Genomic DNA, 23,689 nt, shown 5'->3' on the forward strand with positions numbered 1-23,689 from the left:
AAAGGTGCTAGTGCATTATGAATGCTGGCTAAGCCAGGGTCATGCCCCAGTGTCTCATAACAAGAACCCAGCTGCTTTCATATCTGATTTGGTAGTTGACGCTAAGCTAGCAAGTCTTTCCCTGAAGCCAAGGAAAGCAGTCTGTTCTGGATTATATTTCCTTCTGTTGAACATTGCCCTTCTCACCTGGATGCTAAACTTGCTGGCTGTTGCATCCTGTACACACCAGGCTGGCTGTAAAAAACATTTGGGCTGGCTCTGAAAAGTTCTAGCTATACTTCTGTGTAGTGATTGAAATGCGCAGACGCGGATAGTGTGGTATCCATGTCTATCTATACATTTCAGGCACTAGGTGGAAGTTCACTGAAAGCTGACTAGGGAAAAGACAAGTTAAATATTACTGCCGTGTAAGTGTTGCCTGATACCTAGAATTTCTCACAAATCGAGCAAGCATTGACGATTTTCATCCAGGGCGAAGGAATCTTGATCTGTTCATCATGTTTATTTTGAAACTGCTTGACAAAGTGGCCAGTCGTTTTAGTGATTGTTTCGTATTGCTTTTAAATGTTTTTTTGTTGCTGTGCATTCCCCTGATGTTTTGCGAGAGGGTGGTATATTCTGTAAACAAAATAAGGTAGCTGAACCACTACACGTCTGCTAAAGATGGTTTGTACGAAATGCTCATTTACACAACCAGTAATTTTTATAATAACACCCTCACTTCAGTCTCTGACTTGTTTACACACTTAAGAGGTGGTGAAACCCCAGGCTGAAGTGAAATGAAAGTCAGCAAATCTCCCCCTATGTAATTAAGCGGCTATGGATCATTTCTCTATCATTTCAGAATAAATGGCCATTTAAACAATAGCACAATCATCATCTTGTGGATATGCAGAGGTGGGCACAAGCAAAGAACTAGCTGGGACTATGAGCAAGAGAGCTTAAAAATAATGAGATTTCCTGTCTGTGTTTACAAGGATTGTTGGCTCAGGAGAACAACCATGACTAAATAGCCTCAGGTCCCTAGTTTATATAAACAAACCAAGGGTTAAGAGGCTTATTCACCTACAGTTATGTGTTACAGGAAAGGAGAAGAAAACCTTTTGCAGAGAATTACAAAGCTGCAGAATTTAGACGTAAAGAGCAACCTATTTATTCAGGGTTCTAAACTGAAGAACATATTGCAAAACTTACCTTGGAAGTAACTAAATCTTCCATAAAGAGTTGTGCTCCCTCTCCCCCTGCCGGCTCCTCAAGTGTGCATTTCTGGCCTACATTATTTTAATTGTTTTAGTTTTCCAAACCAATCTTACTGTATGATAAATAAATCTCGCATCAGTTGTAACTTCTGCCTGTGACTAGCTAACCTGCCCCACAGGTGAGAGACAGTCTTATGGTTTTCTGGGTGCTATTGAGATGCTACAGAAGAGAAGAGCCTATGAGAAGAGAAATTAAAGAGCAGGGGCCTAGAAAAGAAATTGGCTGGGGCCTGAGGAGGCAGCAGGCTAAGGCAGTGGCTTTCCACCAATGTGCTATGGCACCCTGGGGCGCCTTGAGTGATGGCCAGGTGTGCAACCCTGGCCTCTGTCCCTCTCCTTCCTTCCCTCCTCTAATGCCCTCTTGCATCTCTGCTTCCCAAATGCTTGCGCAGCTGTTCATTGCAGCAGCCCTGGCTATAAGCTCTGCAGGCCAATGGTGCCTCTGGGAAGCACCTCTCTTTGGGGCGAGGGTGGTGTGCAGCTTAGAGACCAGGGACGGAAGCAGCATGTTGAATAGTGGGTAGACATGGCAGACGACACAGCGATTTCTCCAAAGCAGCTCTTTATTTTGTAAGCTGGAACAGAACTGAACAGCAAACAGCTCAGCAGGCCTGCTTTTATAGGCAGCCAGCTGTCACACTGTAGCAACAACAACCCAGGGTTCCCCGCCTAAAATAACTGACGTGGACCTGAGTGAAAACTATCTACAGTATCCCCCTGCTGGCCCAGGGTGAGAACTTCAGTACATAACACAGCAGCTGCCCGGAGGACCCCCATGGGGAGTGGAAAGAAGAGGAGAGGAGGCTGAGGGAACACACGACAAGGGAGGGTGTTCGAAAAAGGGTGAGAGGCCATGACTGCATATTGAATTTCTGGGGCGGGAACCCAAGCTGCTTGTACCTCAGCAATGTTACTGCTACTGATAGCGCGATACTATACATATATACTAAGGAGTAAGTCCAGTTGATTTCACTGAGGCGTACTATCAGTAGAGTACAGCGGTACCTCGGGTTACATACGCTTCACGTTACAGATTCCGCTAACCCAGAAATAGTACCTCAAGTTAAGAACTTTGCTTCAGGATGAGAACAGAAATTGTGCCCCGGCGGCGCAGCAGCAGTGGGAGGCCCCGTTAGCTAAAGTGGTGCTTCAGGTTAAGAACAGTTTCAGGTTAAGAACGGACCTCCAGAATGAATTAAGTACTTAACCCGAGGTACGACTGTATAGGATTGCACCCTAAGTCTGTGTGTGTGTGTGTGTGTGTGTGTGAGAGAGAGAGAGAGAGAGAGACAGAGACAGAGAGAGACAGAGACGTACATAGAATAGGAACTCCCCCCCCTCCCCCCGCAAGAAAAGCTACTAGCATTATCTCTGATTGGGAAATCCTTTCCCAGTTCCATTTAAGACTTCGTAAATTTAGTTGTTAAAATAAAAAATGGGTGGAATGGCTTTAGGAACCGTACAAAATGTGTGGTGTTGTGGCAAAATGAGATTGTGCCATGTTGATTGTCATCCAGAGATTAGGCTTCAAAGAAGTTCATGCCTGGATCTGTTCGTGAATTCTTCTACAAGTGCATTGCAACCAGGATTTTGACCTTGGAAGAAGCTGTGCTAGATTGGGGCAGATATGGCTACACAAACATCTGCTGACCTCCATTTGGCAGCCATTCATGCAAACAAGCTGTAGGTTCACATCATGTGCTTTGGAGCTAGCAAAATACGCTCTCATTTGCAGCAGAAAGGGTGTGTGGTAGCATTTCTCTTGTTTGGATTTTGCCTTATTAGTTTTAAATAGCAAACATGAACCACAAACGACTCTATTTGAGCAAAACCTCTCTATTTCTCCCGTTATACCCACAACTTTCAAATGTTGCCCTAGTTTTCTCTTTAATAGATATATCTCCTGTGCGTTCACTTTTTCCCTTTGACAGAAATGACAATGCTGACACATGTACCGATTATGTGCTTGTAAAGGTTACTCCTGCTTATTTCATTAAGAACAAAACAAAACCCAACAGCCCTGCCACATGAATTGCTGCGAGAGAGTACTAATTGCCTCTTAAAGACCGCTAATGAAAGAATTTAGGAAGCTGTTGCTTCCTTATTTTTCACCTGCTGCATGTTGGGAGAGTTAGCTGAAGCTCTCCCACTTGAAAAATGGAATGTTGCATGTTTAGGCAAATATCAGGATCTTCTTCTCGCCCCACCCCCACCCCAAATTTCTTACTCTCCAGATGTGCATTCTAAATGAGGGCTGATTTGGAATTTGTCTCTACTTCTTAAAGTGGGTGTGAACATAATGCTGCCCCTTCCAAGCAGGTGTGCAAGGACACATTGTGTAGAAAATTTGTTCCTCAAGCACAGTGGGAGCCATGCTTGGGCAATACGTGGGTCTGTCAGCACACAGCAATTGGACACAGGACAAGCAGCTCTCCGCATGTTCAGCGAATCAGCCCCACCACATGCAATGTTCTTAGCAAAAGCGGATTCTTCATGGCTGGGTCCAAGGAGACATAACCTACTTACTGGAAACTGAGAAAAGGGAAGGGTTGGGTGGTTTGAAGAGGCCCTTACAATGCATAGTGTCTTGGTTGCTGGTTATAGTGCTGCTATGTTCCACCTTTGGGTAAGCACACAAGGCCTCCTGTTTAACAAAGACAGTAGAAACCAGCAATGATGCACTCCCAGTAGCTGTGAACCTGACCTCCATAATGAAAGGATCCAACAAAAGGATCGTGCCTCATCTCTTTGCAAATTGTATAAAATATAATTTTTAAACGCATGTTTATATAATGGGGTTGCATTCAGTCTTCCACGAGCTTAAAGATTTCTGCTTGTGCAATGGAACATAGGGGAGGAGAGCAGGGAAACTCCCATCATGCAAGCATTTACCAAGAATAAGGCTGCAATCATAGCCCCACTTACCTGGGATTTAGGGAAAGGTAAAGGGACCCCTGACCATTAGATCCAGTCGTGGCCGACTCTGGGGTTGCAGCGCTCAGCTCACTTTATTGGCTGAGGGAGCCGGCGTACATGTGGCCAGCATGACTAAGCCGCTTCTGGCGAACCAGAGCAGTGCAAGGAAACACCGTTTACCTTCCCGCCCGAGCGGTACCTATTTATCTACTTGCACTTTGACGTGCTTTCGAACTGCTAGGTTGGCAGGAGCAGGGACAGAGCAACGGGAGCTCACCCTGTCGCAGGCATTCGAACCTCTGACCTTCGGCAAGCCCTAGGCTCTGTGGTTTAACCCACAGCGCCACCTGCGTCCCTTACCTGGGATTTACTTTTATTTAATTCAGTAGGATTTCTAAATAGGCATAGTTGGAATTATTCTGGATCAATTCCCATTAACCTGGATTGCTGAATTGAACCTCCATGTTCAACCACTGTGTATCTCTTGCGTACCCATTGGGTAGCTATTGGTGATGGCTACTAGTAGTTATGGTGGCTACGCTCTGTCTCTGTGGTGCGAGGCAGTAGTACTTCTCAGCACCCACTGCTGGAAACTGCAAGAGGGGAGAATGCTCTTGTGTCTTGATTCTGCTCGTTCGTTTCCCCTAGGCATCTTGGTTGGCTACTGTGAGAACAGAATGCTGGACTAGATGGGCCAGTGGTCAGTTTCAGCAGACTCTTCTTGTGTTCATGTGAAAAAGTGGAGGGGGCAGTTGCTGTTGTGCCTTGTCCGTGGGCTTCCTAGAAACAGCTAACTGACCACTGGAAGGAAACCTGATCCTGAATTAGACAGAACTTTGCTTTGATTCCACAGGACTACTGTTCTGTTCTTAATGCTATTCTTAATGGGATGTTCTTCACAAAGCATATGAGCGTTACGGATACAGTTGTCTTATTATCATTTAGTACAATTACAGCGGTACCTCTAGTTAAGAACTTAATTCGTTCCAGGGGTCCATTCTTAACCTGAAACTGTTCTCAACCTGAAGCACCACTTTAGCTAATGGGGCCTCCTGCTGCTGCCGCGCCACCAGAGCACGATTTCTGTTCTCATCCTGAAGCAAAGTTCTTAACCCGAGGTAATATTTCTGGGTTAGCGGAGTCTGTAACCTGAGGCGTCTGTAACCCGAGGTACCACTGTATCTCCTTGGAGCTCAAGGTGGTTACCACAGTTTTATCTTCACAACAACCTGTGAGGTCGGTTAGGTGGAGAAAGAGAGAACGCTACTGGCCCAAGATCACCCAATTGAGCTTCATAGCAAGTGGGGTCTTTAACTCTGGTCTCCCAGGTCCCAGTGCAACAGGCTTTCCACTACATCACACCGGCTCTCAACTAAGATGCTTTTAAACAAAAACCTCCAGTCAACATAAAGGTAAAAGATCAACCATCACAGACACATTTCTTTGTGTTATATATGTGTTCATTTTGTTGTTTCTTCTCCTCATTTTAATGCCTGTGGGTGGTATGATACGTGATCGTTTTTTCGGTTATAATGCGAATCATTTTATTATGCCTAATGCAAATCACACTAGGCTTTTATCACAAGGTTAAATGAGGCATGCATGACTTAGAAATCTCCGGTTTGCCAGCTTCCTCTTTTGCAGGAAAGCCTTTTATATACCCTCCTTGTTTCCCCAGTTTCCAGTGGACCTTGTCCCAAAGCACATTGGAAGGGCGATGAGTGATGAATGACGTAGCCTTTGGTGCTTGCAACCTGGACAGAAAAATACTCACAATTTAGGACTTTTCTATTTTTGCTCGTGAACTTAAGTCCTCCTACAGCATTGTGTTTTAAAGTTAAGGGAAACTTTCGTGTATTTTCCCTGTCTTACTGTCTTTCACTACTTTTCATTTTTTAGATATATATATATAAAACCACCTTAAACACCAAATTAATTCTTAAGTAGAAAGCCACAGGCCTTCCTTCCCTCATCAACGAAGTGCTAATAGGTTTTGCTTTCATTACACTTCATGGTGGTGTAACCGTTTAGTTGGTCCTTAGCTGAAGATTTTCAGCTTCTTGAAACTGGCAGGAAGAGGTTTCTTGTTGTTGTTTGTGGCAGTTTTGTTGCACAGTGAGTGGTTCCATTTGCTTCTGGGCGCAGAAACAGCTGAAGCTCTGTCTTCTCACCAAAGCATCCCTTAGGTAGGAGGCTTAACTCGCTAAAGGAAACACAGTGCCGTCCGTTCTGGAGGGTGTGTACCTATGTGAAACAGGAAGCAGAGCAGCAAACTGCCTGTGAGGAGAGAGACTTGCAATTCTGATCAGCGCAGGTGTGCAGTCTCTCTGAGAGAGCCGTCTTCCCTCCGAGCATCTTGGCAGTTGTGCTGTTCAACAGGAGCTCTTGTGTGCTCTGGGAGGGGAGCAACTGTTGTGGGTCGAGCAAAAATGACTGCGTTACAGCTGAAAGAATTATCGCATTCAGGTCTGTACAGGAGGCGACGGGACCGTCCAGATAGCCTGGGTCTTCAAGGGTTACCTGAGCAGAAGCTGAGGTGAGTGGTGGTGAGGAAATTAATGGTTAACTTAAGACAGCTCTGGGTGTCTTTTGAGTTTAACACTGACGCCTGACAGAATCAGTTGCAGAAACAGAAGGCAGGGTGGTGGAATTGTAATAACGCTAATTATAAAATGTGCCCAATTGGAAATAGTCCAGAGTTGCCAGGATAATCTAGGAGGAGCTGAGAGGAAGCAGCTGTTTTCCATTTACTTCATTTCTCAGATGTTTGACTTAATATCCTAAATGCTGTAGTAGCACAAAGAGTGACTGGAAGAAGTGTCAATAATTCCCCCTCCCCAATCTCCAGATTACATCTTAAAAATAAGTTTTAGTTTCCAGCACCCTTGCATTCAGAGAGAACCCCATTGCCTTATAGGAGTCCTGGGCTGTTCTATTGGGTTTTTCTTTTCATTTTTTTAAAGTTGTGATGTGAGACTTGTCAGATCTTGATTTACTCCCCACCCCCCATAGATTTCTACTTATTATTATTGAAATGCCTTGCAACAAAAGAATGCAGTAGAACCACTTTATATGACCTTACGAAGGGAAAGTAACCAAAGAAAAATCTTAAACATTAATGACACTGGTTCATTTCCAAAAGTTGAGCTCCTTTTAAAATATTGATTTTATAAAAGTGCAGGTCAGTAGAAGATTTCGTGTTGCTTTTCAAAAAAGGAACTCAACTTTTTGAAACAGAATGGTGTAATGACAGTAGTGATTAATGTAGATCTGGTAACTAATAACTTGCTGCGAAAAATCGCATTTTTGTACGGAACTGGTAAAAAAAAATCCCTGAGCAAATGTCAAAAGTGTTAGTGAAGGGGAAGAGTTTCCTGTCATGCTATGACTAGTGAATGACTAGCTGTTTTAACATAACAATGTAAACCTCCTGTGGAACCCTGGGTTCCTTGTTAGCTGGTGCTGCTGGATAAGAATCTCAGAAATAAGAGAGCAGAAATAAGCATGCCTGCCCCTGGGTATCTGGATCTCTGGGCAGATCTTTGGATAATCTGTAGTAGATGGGCAAGGACTTCTCAATTGTTTAACAATAGCACCAGCAAAATGTCTCTTCTCCCTGGAAGTGGGGTAGTAGTAAACCAGGAGCATATGTTTGTTTGTAAGGACTGTGAGCTGTGTTCAGTTCTGATTTTCAGAAACTTGATTCCTGGCTCAGAATACTTAAAATTCATACGTGTGTATCTTTTTGGCAGCAGAGTCTGGCTTTCAGTTAAAAAAAGGAACCAAGGAGAAATTTTGCAAGCCTGCCCACCTCTGCTCTGGAACAGTCAACACCCTTTGAAAACAAAGCATACTCTCTATGAAAAAAGGGCCCCTGCCAATTCAGATAAAGGGTAGAAAAGAACAGTTTGCTACCAGCGAAGTCTTGCTCTGTATTCTTCATAATTCCTGGTTTGCTCAAGAAGTGGGCAATAGTCATTTCCTCTGTTAAAGCAATGGACCTCACCTGTTAACTTAATGGTCCATTGGAACAGTGTTGTTGCTGGAATTTTGTTAGAACAGTGACCAAAATCCCTGATCCCGTTAAGGCTTTTATAGCTAACCTCTAAAGAAATTACCATGAGACCACTTTGCTTTCCCATTCCTGATAATACCATCCTAATGTCATGCCAGGACGTGGGTGGCGCTGTGGGTTAAACCACAGAGCCTAAGACTTGCCAATCAAGGTTGGCAGTTCGAATCCCCATGACGGGGTGAGCTCCCGTTGCTCGGTCCCTGCTCCTGCCAACCTAGCACGTCAAAGTGCAAGTAGATAAATAGGTACCGCTCCGGCGGGAAGGTGAATGGCGTTTCCGTGTGCTGCTCTGGTTCGCCAGAAGCGGCTTAGTCATGCTGGTCACATGACCCGGAAGCTGTACGCCGGCTCCCTCAGCCAATAAAGCGAGATGAGCGCTGCAACCCCAGAGTCGGTCACAACTGGACCTAAAGGTCAGGGCTCCCCTTTTAATGTCATGCCATCCTATGGGGGGGGGGATGCAGCTCAGCACTTTTATATGTTTACAGCCAGCATAATGCAGTGCTTCACCAACCAGAATTCAAATTGCCACTCAGCTGTGAAGCTAACGAGGTGACTTTGAGGCCATCACTCCTTCTCAACCTACCCAACTACCCTTGCTTTAGGAGTATTAGGATAAAACTCTGGGACATGGGATAAAATAAAATAAAATAAAATAGTAACTACTTAAATCTGGGGCCGCCAAGACATGGCACCCCCAAGGTATGGGTACGCCCATAGAAGCTTTCCCCTGGTGCACACAGGCTCCCTTCTCCCTGCTGAAATCAAGGCTTGGAAGAACGATTTCATTGGAGCCAATAGAACAGGTTGCGGTGTATGGTGCCCATGACAGCTTCTCTAGCTTGAAAATGTGCCAACAGGCAGGTGACCCCTGGCATCAATAAAGAAAACATGTACAGTGGTGCCTCGCAAGACGAAATTAATTCGTTCCGCGAGTCTCTTTGTCTAGCAGTTTTTTTGTCTTCCCGATTAGCGCTATTAGCGGTTTAGCGGCTATTAGCGGCTATTAAAGGCTTAAAGGATTAGCGGATTAGCTGCTAAAAGGCTATTAGGAGTTTAGAGGCTTAGAAAAAGGGGGTGGGGAGCGAAAAAAAATGCAAGACATTTTCGTCTTGCGAAGCAAGCCCATAGAGAAATTCGTCCTGCGAAGCGCATTGAAAAACGGAAAACCCTTTCGTCTAGTGGGTTTTCCGTCTTGCGAGGCATTCGTCTTGCGGGGCACCACTGTAGAAGGTGAGCGAAAATCAAACTATCATTTTTGACTGCTAATCAAAATTCTCAGTTGCTGATGATATTTAAGAGTTACCATTCCGGGTGCATCTTGGAAGTCGTCTCTAGTCATACTGGCAAGATTTTTATTAATTTGGGACTGCCTTTCCAAGCTCTCTTCGCCTTGCATTATAGGTAAAATGTCAAAGAAAGTTGTAAGTCAGTACTGGACGAGGTATTCGCCTTACCCTTTCCACTGCTTAAAGGTCTAAGTTCAGTTTCTAATCCAGAGAGCCTGTGTGCTTTCAGATTTCTTACATCCTTGTTCATAGAGAGATTTGTTTGGACCCAGGTCTTGTTGGGTTAAATGCTTTCCACGTAAGACTGGGGCTGCAATCCTGCGCAGACTCTGCTTTGAGTAAGTCCCACTCAACTTGGTAGGACTTGCATGGGATTGCTCTGCACAAGAGTTTTGGATTGCAGCTTTGCACGCTGATACTACATATCTGTGTTCAAAGAGTGGGGAAGAAACCTATAACTAGCAGGCTGAGCAGCTTCCTGAGAAGTTAAAGGCTCAGTTCAAAACATCTCCAAGTAAAAAGCATGGCTCTGTTGGATCAATCCAACAATCTCTGATTAACAGGGGTCAGCAACCTTTTTCATCCATGGGCTGATTCACCATCCCTCAGACCATGTGGTGGGCCGGACTATATTTTTTTTTGGGGGGGGGGGAATGAACAAATTCCTATGCCCCACAAATAACCCAGAGATGCATTTTAAATAAAAGCACACATTCTACTCATGTAAAAATACGCTGATTCCTAGACCATCCGCGGGCCGGATTGAGAAGGCGATTGGGCCGCATCCGGCCCCCGGGCCTTAGGTTGCCTACCCCTGATATAGAAGGAAGAGCTTCAAGGGATGGATTTGGGGCATCATTATAGGAATGCCACTTATTTAATTTAGGCTGCTTTTTAAAAAAAATGCCGTTGGAGGTGCCATTGACATGAGGCAACTATCTCTCTTAAGCTAAAAGATCTTCAAGATGATGCTTCATAGATGACAGCTGTCAAAATGCCACCACCCATCTCCGGCCAACATGCATTCTGCAGTCATTCTGGCTTTGTCCAGAAAGCTTTTGAGCAGCTGTGCATTGCAGTGGGTCTGTGTAGCTCAGTAGTGCCAACAGGGACAGCTGCTTTGGTGCATCATCCCATGCCTGGTTTCTTGACTTCCAGGCAGCACTTGGAAGTCACCATCTCTGCACCCTAGGCGCCTTGAAGTAACAGTCTCTAAAATGGATCTGTTGGTGCATCGTCCTCAAACGCTTCAGTTTCAAAGTAGTCTCACTAATAGCTTTGGGCCTGGGTTTCAGTAAATCGCTGGTTTTGTTCAGATTCTTTTTTTTTAAAAAAAAAGAGAAAGCTTTAATGAGATCTTTAATATTACATATTTCCTCTTATCTCATAAGAAGAACTCCTGTACCTCCCCTTCTGACATACATTTATGGCACAACATGAAGGCATTAGATCTCATTTCCCGCCCCCCTCAATAATGTTGCTGCACTGCAAATTGAATGATCCCTTTTTGAAGTTCCAATACGAGTTGCCACTAGCTCTGGAGTTCAAAGTTAAGACAGTTTTAATGTAGCTTCACCCTGTTATTATTCTTTGAATTATAGCAGTGCCTTCGGGGCCCCAGCCAAGGCGCCTCCATTTTAGATTGTATATGTTCGAAAAAGATTCTGCGTAGATAGTTACTACTATTGTGGATTTTTCTTCCTCTCCATTTCAGGGGGGGGGGCAGCGTGGAATAATTGCCACCTCTTGTTTTATTAGGAAACTATTACTCACATTTTGTCGAACTGTGATATTGCATAAGATGCGGGATATTTCCATTGCTCAAAGCTTTGAATATCTTCAGCACGGCACACCCTTCTCTCTCCCATTGCCCTCGCCTTTACCCTTAACGCTTTTTTTTTTTTGGCGTGCGTGTTGCTTAATCATCCTTCAAGAAATGCCTTTTGATTTACTCACTAGCCCTAGAGTGCAGAATTACTGGATGGGAATGTGCAACAGGCATTGCAAACTCTGGCTACGGGCACTGCAACAGATTCTCTGGCTTGTGTTTTGTTTGGCCACGCTTAATGAGGGAAAGTAAGCAGGCAATAACTCACTTTTTTTTATTGCAGATGTGAGAGCATATAAGTAAATGTGTGGCAATAACCATTTGATTGGAACCTGCTTATCTCTTCTGTTACATCTGGGTAGTACATTCCATGCGGAGAGCAAAGAGAGACAGGTAGATCCAGCCAAAGACAACTTTTCAGTACAGGGTAGGAATAAGTACATACATAGCTGCCTGGCAACTACTTACATAATTGTTCGAGTATTGCTCCCCATAGAAGCAACTCTGTGCCAGATTCTGGTTTTGAGTTCTATATACCACAGCCAGCATCTCACTGGCAGGAGCTCAACATATTTAGACCAGCACTGCTAATTTTTTTAGAAAGGAAATAAGGGTTTGCCCATTAACATCTCTCTGCATCTTTATCTTGTCCCCATACCTCCCAGAGAACAAGTCTCTTGCTGTTCCCACTGTCCTTGAAAGAGTTTAACCTGTTATCTGTCATCTTTTTACATCTTGTTCCTGTAAACAGTTGAGTTTCCCCATTTATTTCAGCCTGATCAATGGGGCATCTCCGCTCTCATTTCAGCAGTTGATGTTAAAAGTACATTCTTTAGTCATTTTTTCAAGTGCAGAGGCTGATCTTTTAGGTTACAATCCTAATCCCATTTACCTGCGAGTAAGCTACATTGTGTTCTGCGGAATTTACCTCTGGCTAGACATGGTTCGGATTGCAGCCTTAGTCTGTCATGATGAAGAATACATGGTGCATTGAAATAACAACTACTACTAAATTCTGTTATTGGGTGAATGTATTTCAATGTCTTCATTTTGAAATTTTGTTCTAGCAGTACAAGGATAGACCTGCAGCTGGTGATCATGGTTCAGCAGATTTCCAGTATTGTGTGTGAGTGGGGCTGACATTTTAAAAATGCTTACATTTTTAAAAAAAATATATCTCTGCAAAAAGTAATTTAGCACATCAAGAGTAAGATGAAGCCTTTGATCTGATTGTTTTCTACATACGGGATGTTTTTACATACTGAACATTTATACATTCATAAATGGAATGCAACCCGTTGTAATGGTTCTAGGGGTTGCTCGTGCGTAAGTTGCCCTTACTCCTGGCTAGGTTGCCTGGTTGAACCCTTTCTGTCTGGACAGCCTCAAGTTCCGTGGCTGCCTCAGTCGCTGGCAGAATCCGTCAATGGGCGTTTCTTGAACCTCTTCCAGCATAGAAGCTGTTTGACGCCCAATCTCCTCCTACTCTGCCTGCGCGGAAGTCTTCTGCGCAAAGAGGGTGTGGGCAGAGGAGTACCCATGCCCTCTCCGCTGGTCTCCGGCGAGGAGTCCTGGAGCCACCTCTCCGATTCCCCCATCTGCCCCCCTTCTCCACTGGTGTTACGCTGATTTCCTTCCCCAGCGGATGGGCTGCCTCTCTCCCTACTGGGACCCTCTCCACCATCCCTCTGGAGCCTCCTCTCCACCTCCAGCTCCGATGGCAGTTCCCTGACACCCGTAAACTGAAATCTGGTGATTTTGTAAATTAGCTGTAGATTTGACTAGAATCGATAAATGAACCTACTCAGGGTTTATCTTTCTACTGGGGCAATGGCTAAAGGGACTGTCCCATCCATACTGAATGCAGAAAGAAGCTGCTTCACATGGCAACTCTGAAACGGAAAAGGTGCATACATAGCATTCAATTACAGGGACCAAGCACTTGTGCACAGTCACCCTTGCTACTCATATATATAAAGTGTTTTTCATCTTGAATTTTGGTGCAGAGATTAAAAATCCGGTGATGTGCTGCCCAATCCCAGATATTCCAGTTGGATTCAAGTTCCTTAGACTTCAGTAAGGTTTGCTCTCTTGTAAGAACATAAAGAATGGCAGATGTGCAGTGCACTCCTATGCATGTCTACTCGGAAGTAAGCTCTGCTGCGGTCATTGGGGGCTTATGCCCTAGTGAATATTTAGGATTGCACACTTAGTGTATCTTTGAACACACTAAAATAGGTGACAGTTGGCCCTAACTTCCAGAGTGTTTCTCAACAAAACGACAAAAGTCTTGCTGTGCAATACATGCTAACTGGTTTGTTTTGGCACAAATTCCTGCATTTATCTGATGCAGTGGATTAGTTGTCAGGAGTTTATGCTATAATGCATTTGTTGGACTTTATAAAATGCTACAAAACTCTTAACATGGGCACTGTGTCTCAGAAAAGAGTCTTCAACTGTCCATTCTCCTAAGACTGCTATTTAATGATGAAGCCTTTCAAATCTAATTTTACCAGCAAGGTTGTGCAATTTTTATTTTTTGAAGAAAGAAAAGTCTAAAATTGCAATAAGATGGAAGTGGTGCTCTGCTCCCTGTCTCCGTGTCATTAAAAATGTGCTAAATTCAGATAAATCACAGTCTTTAATCCTGTTAATATAAATGTGAACCTCTTTGTTTACTTGAGAATGGAACTCTGTGGGACTGACCTGCTGCCTAGCACAGAAATCCACACCAGTTCCGCCACCTTAGCTGAAGGTCAGTCTTCAGCGTGGTATCTATGATGGAGTCGTTACTATAATAAGAATGTAGTTTCGAGCCAGAAAGTCTGCTGTTGACAGTTACCCTAACCGTATAAGGAACTTCATGAACATACGAGAAGTCTTTCGTGGCAGTCTGGATGTTTGCTTTGGTCTGGTCAGGGTATTAATTATAGCTACTGCTCGGCTCATTGTCTTAAAGTAATAATGAAAAGTTAATATAGTCAGCTGAAGCAGATTCACTTCTACAGTTTCTTCATGTTTATGAACAAACCGTTATTACAGCAAGCGTGGGAAGTATATTTAGATGTGAGGAACGTTCGGCCCTCTAGTTATGGCTGAACTACAACTCCCATGTTCCCTGGCCATTGGCCATACTGGCTGGGGCTGATGGGATTTATAGTTCAGCAACATCTGGATGGCCATCTGATTTAGTGTGAGGGTCCCAGTAATCTCTCTTTGAGACTTCTTCTACCTTATAAAGCTTCAGCAGTGCTGCAATATTGAACCTCCCAAGACCTTTCAGTGGACTCACAAAGTTCATGATTGAACTGCATATTATGTTAGCTACTTAACAATATGATTAGGGCCTGCTACTTGCCTTAAGAAGTGAGAGCTGGACCATAAAGAAGGCTGATTGCCAAAGAATTGATGCTTTTGAATTATGGTGTTGGAGAAGACTCTTGAGAGTCCGAAGAAGATCAAACCTCTCCATTCTTAAGGAAATCAGCCCTGAGTGCTCACTGGAAGGACAGATCGTGAAACTGAGGCTCCAATACTCTGGCCACCTCATGAGAAGAGAAGACTCCCTGGAAAAGACCCTGATTTTGGGAAAGATGGAGGGTACAAGGAGAAGGGGACGACAGAGGACGAGATGGTTGGACAGTGTTCTCGAAGCTACTAACAAGAGTTTGACCAAACTGCGGAAGGCAGTGGAAGACAGGAGTGCCTGGCGTGCTCTGGTCCATGGGGTCACGAACAGTCAGACAGGACTAAACAACAACAACAACAACTTAGCTTAACAAAAGCAAAAGAGGGGAAGAGCCTGATTGGGATAGAAAGAAGGGAATTAACCCTCTCCACGTCCCCAATGTCTTTTTTCCTGCTGGCAATCACCTTGAAAATGCAGTTTCCCCCTGTCAATAGTGTTATTGTATACAGTATTTGCCCCATCGCTTTCTACAGAACGTATCAAAGCAACTTACAAAATATTTTAAAATACGGTACAACATATCAGATATTTATAATCCAAAATGCCATGGAATACACACACCACGTAAACACCTTGAAAATGTTCACCTACCAACAAGAATGAAAAGGGTGAACCCTGCCCCCAAGTCCACTAAAAAATGAACACTGAAACAAGCTATAAATCATACCACACTGTAAGCTACACTAAGATGAAAAGCCTGAGTAAACAGAAATGTCTTGGCCTGGCACCTGAAAGTTGATGGTGTTGGCACCAGGCAAGTTTCCCTAAGCAGGGAGTTCCACAATTAGGAAGTCGCCACTGAAAAGTATGTGTTTCTTTGCCTCTCTCCCCACTTCCTTCAGAGAAGGGAGAAAGGGCTTTTGATGATAATTGTAGGGTGTGGGTAGGTTCATAGGGGTAGAGGCAGTCCCTGATGTAGTTGAGTCCCAAGCTGTGTAAAGCTTTCTAGATCAAAACGAACACTTTGAATTGAGCCTGGAAATCTGTCTGCGGCCAATGTGGTTGGGGATTTGCAGGGAATGGGAAAAAGGTTCCAGGGAACGGGTTGAATTGACTCACCCTTGCACCACAATCCTAATTCAGATTCTTCCCACAGTGTGGCTGCTTTTGCTTAAACGTGGAGAACCCAAATGACGTTTTCAACTAGCGTGCTCATTAACATCATGTGTTGGTTGGCCCACAGTGTAGCCGACGTAAAAATAAATGCATAAACCCCTGTTTGGGCTTTCAGCCAAATGTGTGATTGAGTGCACAAATTGTGTTTGGGGGCATGGTGCCACACATGCTGGCTCATGCCACCCCCACCACTGTGCCAACTTCCATGCATTTAGAGTGAAGTTCTAGCAGTGGTTCTCAACCTGTGGGTCCCCAGATGTTGTTGGACTACAACTCCCATCATCCCTGAGCTCTGGCCTTGCTAGCTAGGGGTGATGGGAGTTGTAGTTCAACAACATCTGGGGACCCACAGGTTGAGAAAGGCTGGTCTAGGGGATCTTCTAAGCAATCTCTGCACATGCTCCTCTTGGGTGTTCACACTGAAGTTCAGGAGTGGAGAAACGAAGTGCCATGGTACGATGGCGGTGGTGGTGGTGGTGACACCCAGGGCCCCGTACACAATTTGTGCCATTAGGCATTCGGCTGAATAAATAACTATTACAAGCAGGGCCGTCTTAAGCATATCCAGTGCTGTGGTGCAAAGCACCCTCCGGCGGCGCCCCCCCCCCCATTTGCCAGAGTTTTTTAGGGAGGCCGGAGGGTCTGGAGGAGGCGGGCAGTGGCCGCAGCAGACAGCGCTGCTTCGGCTCGGCATCACAGAGGCGGGCGAGAGCGGCAAGCTGATGCTGGGATGCGCCGCATCCAGCCTCCGACTCTTCCCTGGTGCCCTCCAGAACTTGGCGCCCCGCGCCACTAGCCTCTATGGGTAAGACGCCCCTGATTGCAAGCAAAGTTTAAATATGGGACGTGGATCAAGGCAGTGGAGTACATGTTGTGCTTGCCGATGAAAAGAAACATCTGTCAACATCATCTAGTCACATCTCTCATTTCAAGTCTTGGAATATCCCCGGCACAAACAACCATGCCAGCTTTGCTTTATCTGTGGAAAGATACCTTTGTGCTAGAAACAGTGTGTTGAGAAGGCACTTCCTATGCGGACATATGCATGAGAAGGGGCTCGGATTCCCATTCTTTGGGCAACAGCAAATAGATTTTTTTTTAATAAAAACAAATCCAGGATTTTAACATGTTGTTTGCCTTTCTTCTAGGTGATGTGATTTTCACCTCATATCTAAATGTATTGGCCTCAATCCATGTGAGTGTGCATCTAGTGTTCCCTATGGGAAGAAAACACTGTCAGAATTAGGGAATGCATTGTCCATATTGGTTTGCAGCCTAGTGCTGGGATTTGCTGTGAGTTTCCTTCCTCCTAGGACCTTTCACAAGCTGCCAGTAGATGTGGACGTGCCTTGAGAGCAAAGCAAGATGTTCCACTGAAAATGATTCACTTGAATACGTGTAATTGAATTCCATAGCATAGTTTCAAACAGCAGCTCCTTCTGTATAAGGAGGTTTTAAGAAGCCTGCAGAGCTCCTTTGGGAGCAAGAGCCTTCTCTATATTCCCCAGAGTCTGGGGGACGGTGTATAAGAAGCTGTAGATTATGTGAAGTACCATGTAGACATTTGGGTGGGGATTTGCATTGCTCTAGAGCCCTATTTCGGCACCCGATTACCAGGCACACAAAAGGGAGAGAGACCTTAATCCTGCTGGCCCTTTTATCCCAACTGTGGTGCCTCTCTCCACTGTACAGAGGACATCTGTAGAGAGGGACCTGCTTTATGTACATATGCTCCCCGCCCCCATTGCACCAGTGTTCAAAATTTGCCAGGCACATTTTGCCTCTGGTAGGGACGCGAGTGGCGCTGTGTTCTAAACCACAGAGCCTCAGATTTGCTGATCAGAAGGTCGGCGGTTCAAATCCCCGCGACGGGATGAGCTCCTGTTGTTTGGTCCCATCCCCTTCCAACCTAGCAGTTCGAAAGCACATCAAAGTGCAAGTAGATAAATAGGCACCACTCAGGCTGGAAGGTAAACGGCGTTTCCGTGCGCTGCTCTGGTTCGCCAGAAGCGGCTTAGTCATGCTGGCCACATGACGTGGAAGCTGTACGCCGGCTCCCTTGGCCAGTAAAGCAAGATGAGCACCACAACCCCAGAGTCGGTCACGACTGGGCCTAAAGGTCAGGGGTCCCTTTTCCTTTACCTTTATAGGCCACTTGCGACCAAGTGAAGATGACGTGTCCACCATCTGGAGGTACATGCCTGAGGATTGGGACTGTTTTCACACATTTAGCAACACACCCTTTAGAATTCGATCTGTTATATTTTATCCGCACAATCAGAATGAATTCCAGGAACCAAAAAGTCACATCGGGAAAATACGACTTTTGAGCTGCTTGTCCCAAAAATGGCAACTTAAGGCATTCTGCTGTGCTGACTGGTTTTGCCAAGCAGAACAGCCTAGTCAGCTATGGAAGTGCCCATTCTTGAGTGTGTATGTGCGCACATCAGCCGCTCCAAATTCCATGACATAGGAAACAAATTAGGAGCATTATTTGTAAAAGGGCATTCTTACTATTTTTACAGTTTGGGTTTTTGTGTGAACAAGATGTTCCTAACAGGGTATTTCCTTGTTATCTTTGCAAAGGCGTTAACGTGTTGTTTTATACACACACAGAGACAGACACACACACAAACACATACACACACACACGGCACAGTAAATTTTTCCATATTAAATCCCTTGTGACATCTAGCCTGCCCTAGCTTACATTTATCTAAGAGAACACGGCTTCAGTGGAACTCTTGCTAAGGACAGCAGATAGCAGAGATCGCATGTTCCACCCAAGTTGGCGTTACCACCTTGCTGTGGAATGTGTTGCTTTGCTTCTAGTGAATCTCTCCCAGCCTCGCTCTGACATTCAAGCTGCTCTGTGGCTGACGCTTTTAAACTTGGAAGCTCTTTGCCCAGCGCGCAGCTAAAGTCCTGCGGATTGTTTTTTCTCTCCTTACTGCTACTCCCTGGAGCGTTCTGTTGCTGCTGCTGGGTTGTTGTGTTCACACATATATATATATATATATATATATATATATATATATATATATATAATGGAATTCCAAAGCAGGGGGCACTCCTATGCCATTCCAGAGAACGAAGAAATCTCGCACACCCATCAGAACGTGCACAACGACCACGAAAATGAAGGCGAGAGAGCCGTGTCAAAATTGCAACGCAGGAAAAGTGATGTTAAAGTATACAAAGAAATATGTGACTTTTATGCAAGATTGTAAGTTCAGTGCGCCGGAGTCGGTTTGTTACTTGGTCTGCTTGCCTTACTCTAACACGATCCTGCTTGCTGTTCTCATGACTGGGGACCCTGCAATTTATTATGATCTGCACAATAACAGGATGCTTTGTAATTAACTGCATTTTAATCATGGAATGTGTGCATGTGTTAGTTAATGGGGGCACTGTTATACAGTGGTTTCGCTCCTTCCTCCTGGGCCGTGTTCAGAAAGGGGGGGGGATGAGTGTTCAGACCCCTGGGCCCTCACTTGTGGGGTGCCTCAGGATTCCGTCCTCTCCCCCATGCTTTTTAACATCTATATGAAGCCGCTGGGAGAGATCATCAGGGGGTTTGGACTGGGTGTCCATCAATATGCAGATGATACCCAGCTCTACCTCTCTTTCAAATCAGAACCAGTGAAGGCGATGAAGGTCCTGTGTGAGTGCCTGGAGGCGGTTGGAGGATGGATGGCGGCTGGCGTTCAGAGCTTGATTCTAAGACTTTTCTGTTGCAATAACAAGTGACTTGGTTGCAGGGTGCATCTTGGTGTTTGTTGGCACATTTCTTTGGAATTGCAGTAGTGGGGGGTGAAAGAGACCTGGCTCCTTTCTGTGTAGTATCATGGCAGCAATCCCTTACTTCGCTTGTAAGATACCTTTCATGGGTTTGCAGCTGCTCAGAAGAGTGTAGCCTGAGGGGAGTGGATGTCCGTGTCCCATTGCAGAATGTAGTCTGCTGCCATGTTCTTCTTGCAAGCAGAGCTGTTACTTTGGACTGAGGCCCATGTGCACAGAACAAGATTAAGGAGAAAGGTCACTTGAACTGTCCTGCCTTGTACGCTTTGTATGACTGGGTGGAAACTGGCGAGGCAGAGGATTCTGCCTCTTCATTCTGAACTGCTAAGAGATCCTCATGCAATTGTCTCCTGGGGGGACTGGAGTTATTTTGGGAGCTACTCAGCACAATCCAAAGCAAATGAGGAGCTGCTTCATACGAGACACTGAAATTGAATCTGACAACACGTACTCTAACCCATGAAAGCTTATGCTCAAATAAATGTGTTAGGCTTCAAAGTGAAATAGGATTGCTGTTGCAATGGACTGATGTGGCTTTCCCTCTCTAAATTGTCTAGAATTAAAGGAGACTTCTTCAGAGGGACACGGGTGGCGCTGTGGGTTAAACCACAGAGCCTAGAACTTGCCGATCAGAAGGTCGGTGGCTCGAATCCCCACGACGGGGTGAGCTCCCGTTGCTCAGTCCCTGCTCCTGCCAACCTAGCAGTTCGAAAGCACGTCAAAGTGCAAGTAGATAAATAGGTACCGCTCCGGCGGGAAGGTAAACGGCTTTTCTGTGCACTGCTCTGGTTCGCCAGAAGCGGCTTAGTCATGCTGGCCACATGACCCGGAAGCTGTACGCCGGCTCCCTCGTCCAATAAAGCGAGATGAGAGCCACAACCCTAGAGTCGGTCACAACTGGACCTAATGGTCAGGGGTCCCTTTACCTTTACCTTTAAAGGAGACTTCGGGCTCCTTCAAATTTGACACTCCTCTTACCGTTTTTGGGCTGATTCATATACAGTGGTACCTCAGGTTAAGAACTTAATTCGTTCTTAACCTGAAATTGTTCTTAACCTGAGGTACGACTTTAGCTAATGGGGCCTCCTACTGCCCCTGCGCCGCAGCTGCGCAATTTCTGTTCTCATCCTGAAGCAAAGTTCTTAACCCGAGGTACTCTTTCTGAGTTAGCAGAGTCTGTAACCTGAATCGTCTGCAACCCGACATACCACTGTACTCTGCGGAAGTCTGGGTCCTACATCTAGTGGAGTGTGAGAGTGTTTCGGGCTTGTGCATGCACTTCTACAAAAGTTGTAGGTGTCCAGGTCATAAATGCAGCCCTGTTTTCACCCCTAAAGAGATCAGCTGCTCTCTTGCCAGGTATACTGTGGTGTTCCATAAGGGGAAAAGGGACATGTGGTCATATGACCTCCCAGCATTCTGTTGCATCCTCCTGCCTACAGAGTCTTGCGTGTTGTGGGATGGTGTGAACCAGGGCCAGCGTCTCACATGCCACGTTGAAATAAATGCATCTGGGATGGGGAACCCATGGCCTTCCAAATGTTGTTGCTCCAGCTCCCATAGGCCTCAGCCACCATGACCCATGGAGCTGGGAGTCCAGCAATATCTGGAAGGCTCCAATAGCAGAGTGGACAGAGGTGCTTTAGCTGGTCCCACCTGAGAGTGAGGGGGCAGAGACATTTGCCTGGACCCTGAGGCAAGAGTAGAATCCTCGCCGGGTTCCCCTCTGCCTCCCCCAAGCTACTCATAAAGAAAAACTGGGAGGTTGGGTCACCCACAATAAACCACAAAGCCCCCAAGAGTCTCTTTAGAGAAGGGGAAGCTTCCCTTCAGCCAGAGTCCCTTACTGGAGGCAAAGTATCTCTTCACCTGCTTGGAGGATGGTTGTGGCAGATCTTGACGGCTGTTGCCATTGCTATTCCTTTCACTTTTCCTCTTCCACCTCCTCCCAGAAACTTCCCACAATAGGAAACAGGCTTGATTGACAGGGGTGGTATTTCCTGCCTCTCTTTCTCAATCTAACCCACCTCACAGGGTTGTTGTGAGGATAAAATGAAAGTGGGGGGCAAGCATGTACACCGCTATGAGCTCCTTGGAGGAAAGATGGGATATAAATTAAATAAATAACTACATTCCGGAATGGGACGCGGGTGGCGCTGTGGGTAAAACCTCAGTGCCTGCCGATCGTATGGTCGGCGGTTCGGATCCCCGCGGCGGGGTGAGCTCCCGTCGTTCGGTCCCAGCTCCTGCCCACCTAGCAGTTCGAAAGCACCCCTAAGTGCAAGTAGATAAATAGGTACCGCTTTATAGCGGGAAGGTAAACGGCGTTTCCGTGCGCTGCGCTGGTGCTGGCTCGCCAGAGCAGCTTCGTCACGCTGGCCACGTGACCCGGAAGTGTCTTCGAACAGCACTGGCTCCCGGCCTCTTAAGCGAGATGAGCACGCAACCCCAGAGTCGGTCACGACTGGACCGTACGGGCAGGGGTACCTTTACATTCCGGAAGTGGGAGCTGCATTTTCCACTGGTCCCTGAACAGGAAGGCAGTAAAGTAAGTAGGAAAAAGTTGTGTGTTTTCCTGCTGAATTGGAACAGCTGCCTATTGAAAAAGAAGCACGGTCGGCAAAGCTACCTTATTTGTGTGCTTAACCTCTTTGCTCTTTCTTATCGTTACAGCAACATGGCCAACGCTCTGGCCAATGCCATGTGTGAGCGCTGCCGGGGAGGTTTTGCACCTGCGGAGAAGATTGTGAACAGCAATGGCGAGCTGTATCACGAACAGTGTTTCGTGTGTGCCCAGTGCTTCCAGCAGTTCCCCGAAGGGCTTTTTTATGAGGTTGGTTCCCCCTTGGTCTTTTCGCTTTTCTGTTAACTATTCCCAAACCCGTACTGCACCAGGTTGTGTATGTTGGTCAAGGACTTGCCACAGAAATTGCTTCCTTTCCTGCAGTGTCGTATGAGAGCTAGTTAACACAGGGTCATTTTTCTTTACGACTGATTCCAGGCCACTGGCATGCTTGACTTGGGATCAACTTCTCTCCTTTAACCTGTTTTTTAAGTGCCAGGACCTACCTCCAGCACATTTGAAATGAAAATGCAGAAGATAGCCTACTTTGAGCACCTGCAGAGTTCAGCATAACTACAGACTCCACAGTAGTGTGGGGGACCTTTGGCCCTAGCCATTGGCCACACTTGCTGAGGCTGATGGGAGCTGTAGTTCCTCAACATCTGGAGGGCCACAGTTGCCCTACGGCATAACCACAAGCTGATCCAATACAGCAGTTATTAGGAAACAAAGCTTTTCAATCAGCCCTAACATACATGTTTAGACATTAAGCACCAGGCAACAGAATTCAACTTTAAAAAGCAGCAGTGTGTCAGGTAAATAAAGATGTCCATCTGTGGAGTGATGACTTACCTATCTATGGTTTTAACTTTCTGTTTTATTTATGAACGAGAGTTTTGCCCTATGCTTTCTCCAGAGAGCTAAATGTTGCCTCTCTGTTTAACCTTGTTAGCAACCCTTTGAGTTCAATTAGACCGAGAGATTGTGACTGACTCTGTGAGGGTTTGTGGCTGAGAAGGCACCAGAACTCATGGTCTACAATCTTTGGCAATCTTATCTGCTTGGGCTTAGAACTCAGTCACCTGTAGCTTCCAGTTGTTTGCCATAGCATGCTGCAACACAGAGAGTTAGCAACACTTGTAAGAGCTTGCTAAAATTAGGAGTGCCAGTGCCAAGATGTCCAGAGGAGTAATGAAACCAAATACGTATTTGCTAGATGTAAATGAGGAAGTCCACGGAAATGTTGGCACATGTTTAAGAGGCGCCCGTCATCACGATTAGATTCAAGGCAGGGAGCTGGCCACACTGGTCAAATATAGTTTGTGATGGGCTTTACTACCAGAGGTGCTGCATAGTTAAATGATCAGAAAACT

General features: G+C 45.6%; 1 protein-coding gene across 10 annotated transcripts in view; it reads left to right on the top strand.

The window, feature by feature from the left end:
* The window catches only part of LIMS1 (LIM zinc finger domain containing 1), a 74,815-nt gene that overhangs the window by 34,444 nt on the left and 16,682 nt on the right, over positions 1–23,689 (top strand). For 5 of the 10 annotated variants that reach the window (XR_014510446.1, XR_014510447.1, XM_083437999.1 and 2 more), the window contains exon 2: positions 22,427–22,586. Coding sequence is in view for 5 of the 10 variants with exons in the window: in XM_083437999.1 (XP_083294125.1) it covers positions 22,427–22,586 (160 nt within the window). In the remaining 5 variants the exon portion in view is untranslated. Of the gene's footprint in view, positions 1–5,883; positions 6,712–18,660; positions 19,179–22,426; positions 22,587–23,689 lie in introns of those variants that run through there. The other 5 variants (XR_014510449.1, XR_014510450.1, XM_083437997.1 and 2 more) reach the window with 2 other exon arrangements.

Source organism: Podarcis tiliguerta, assembly GCF_965153285.1.
Source record: "Podarcis tiliguerta genome assembly, chromosome: 4".
Lineage (NCBI taxonomy): Eukaryota > Metazoa > Chordata > Lepidosauria > Squamata > Lacertidae > Podarcis > Podarcis tiliguerta.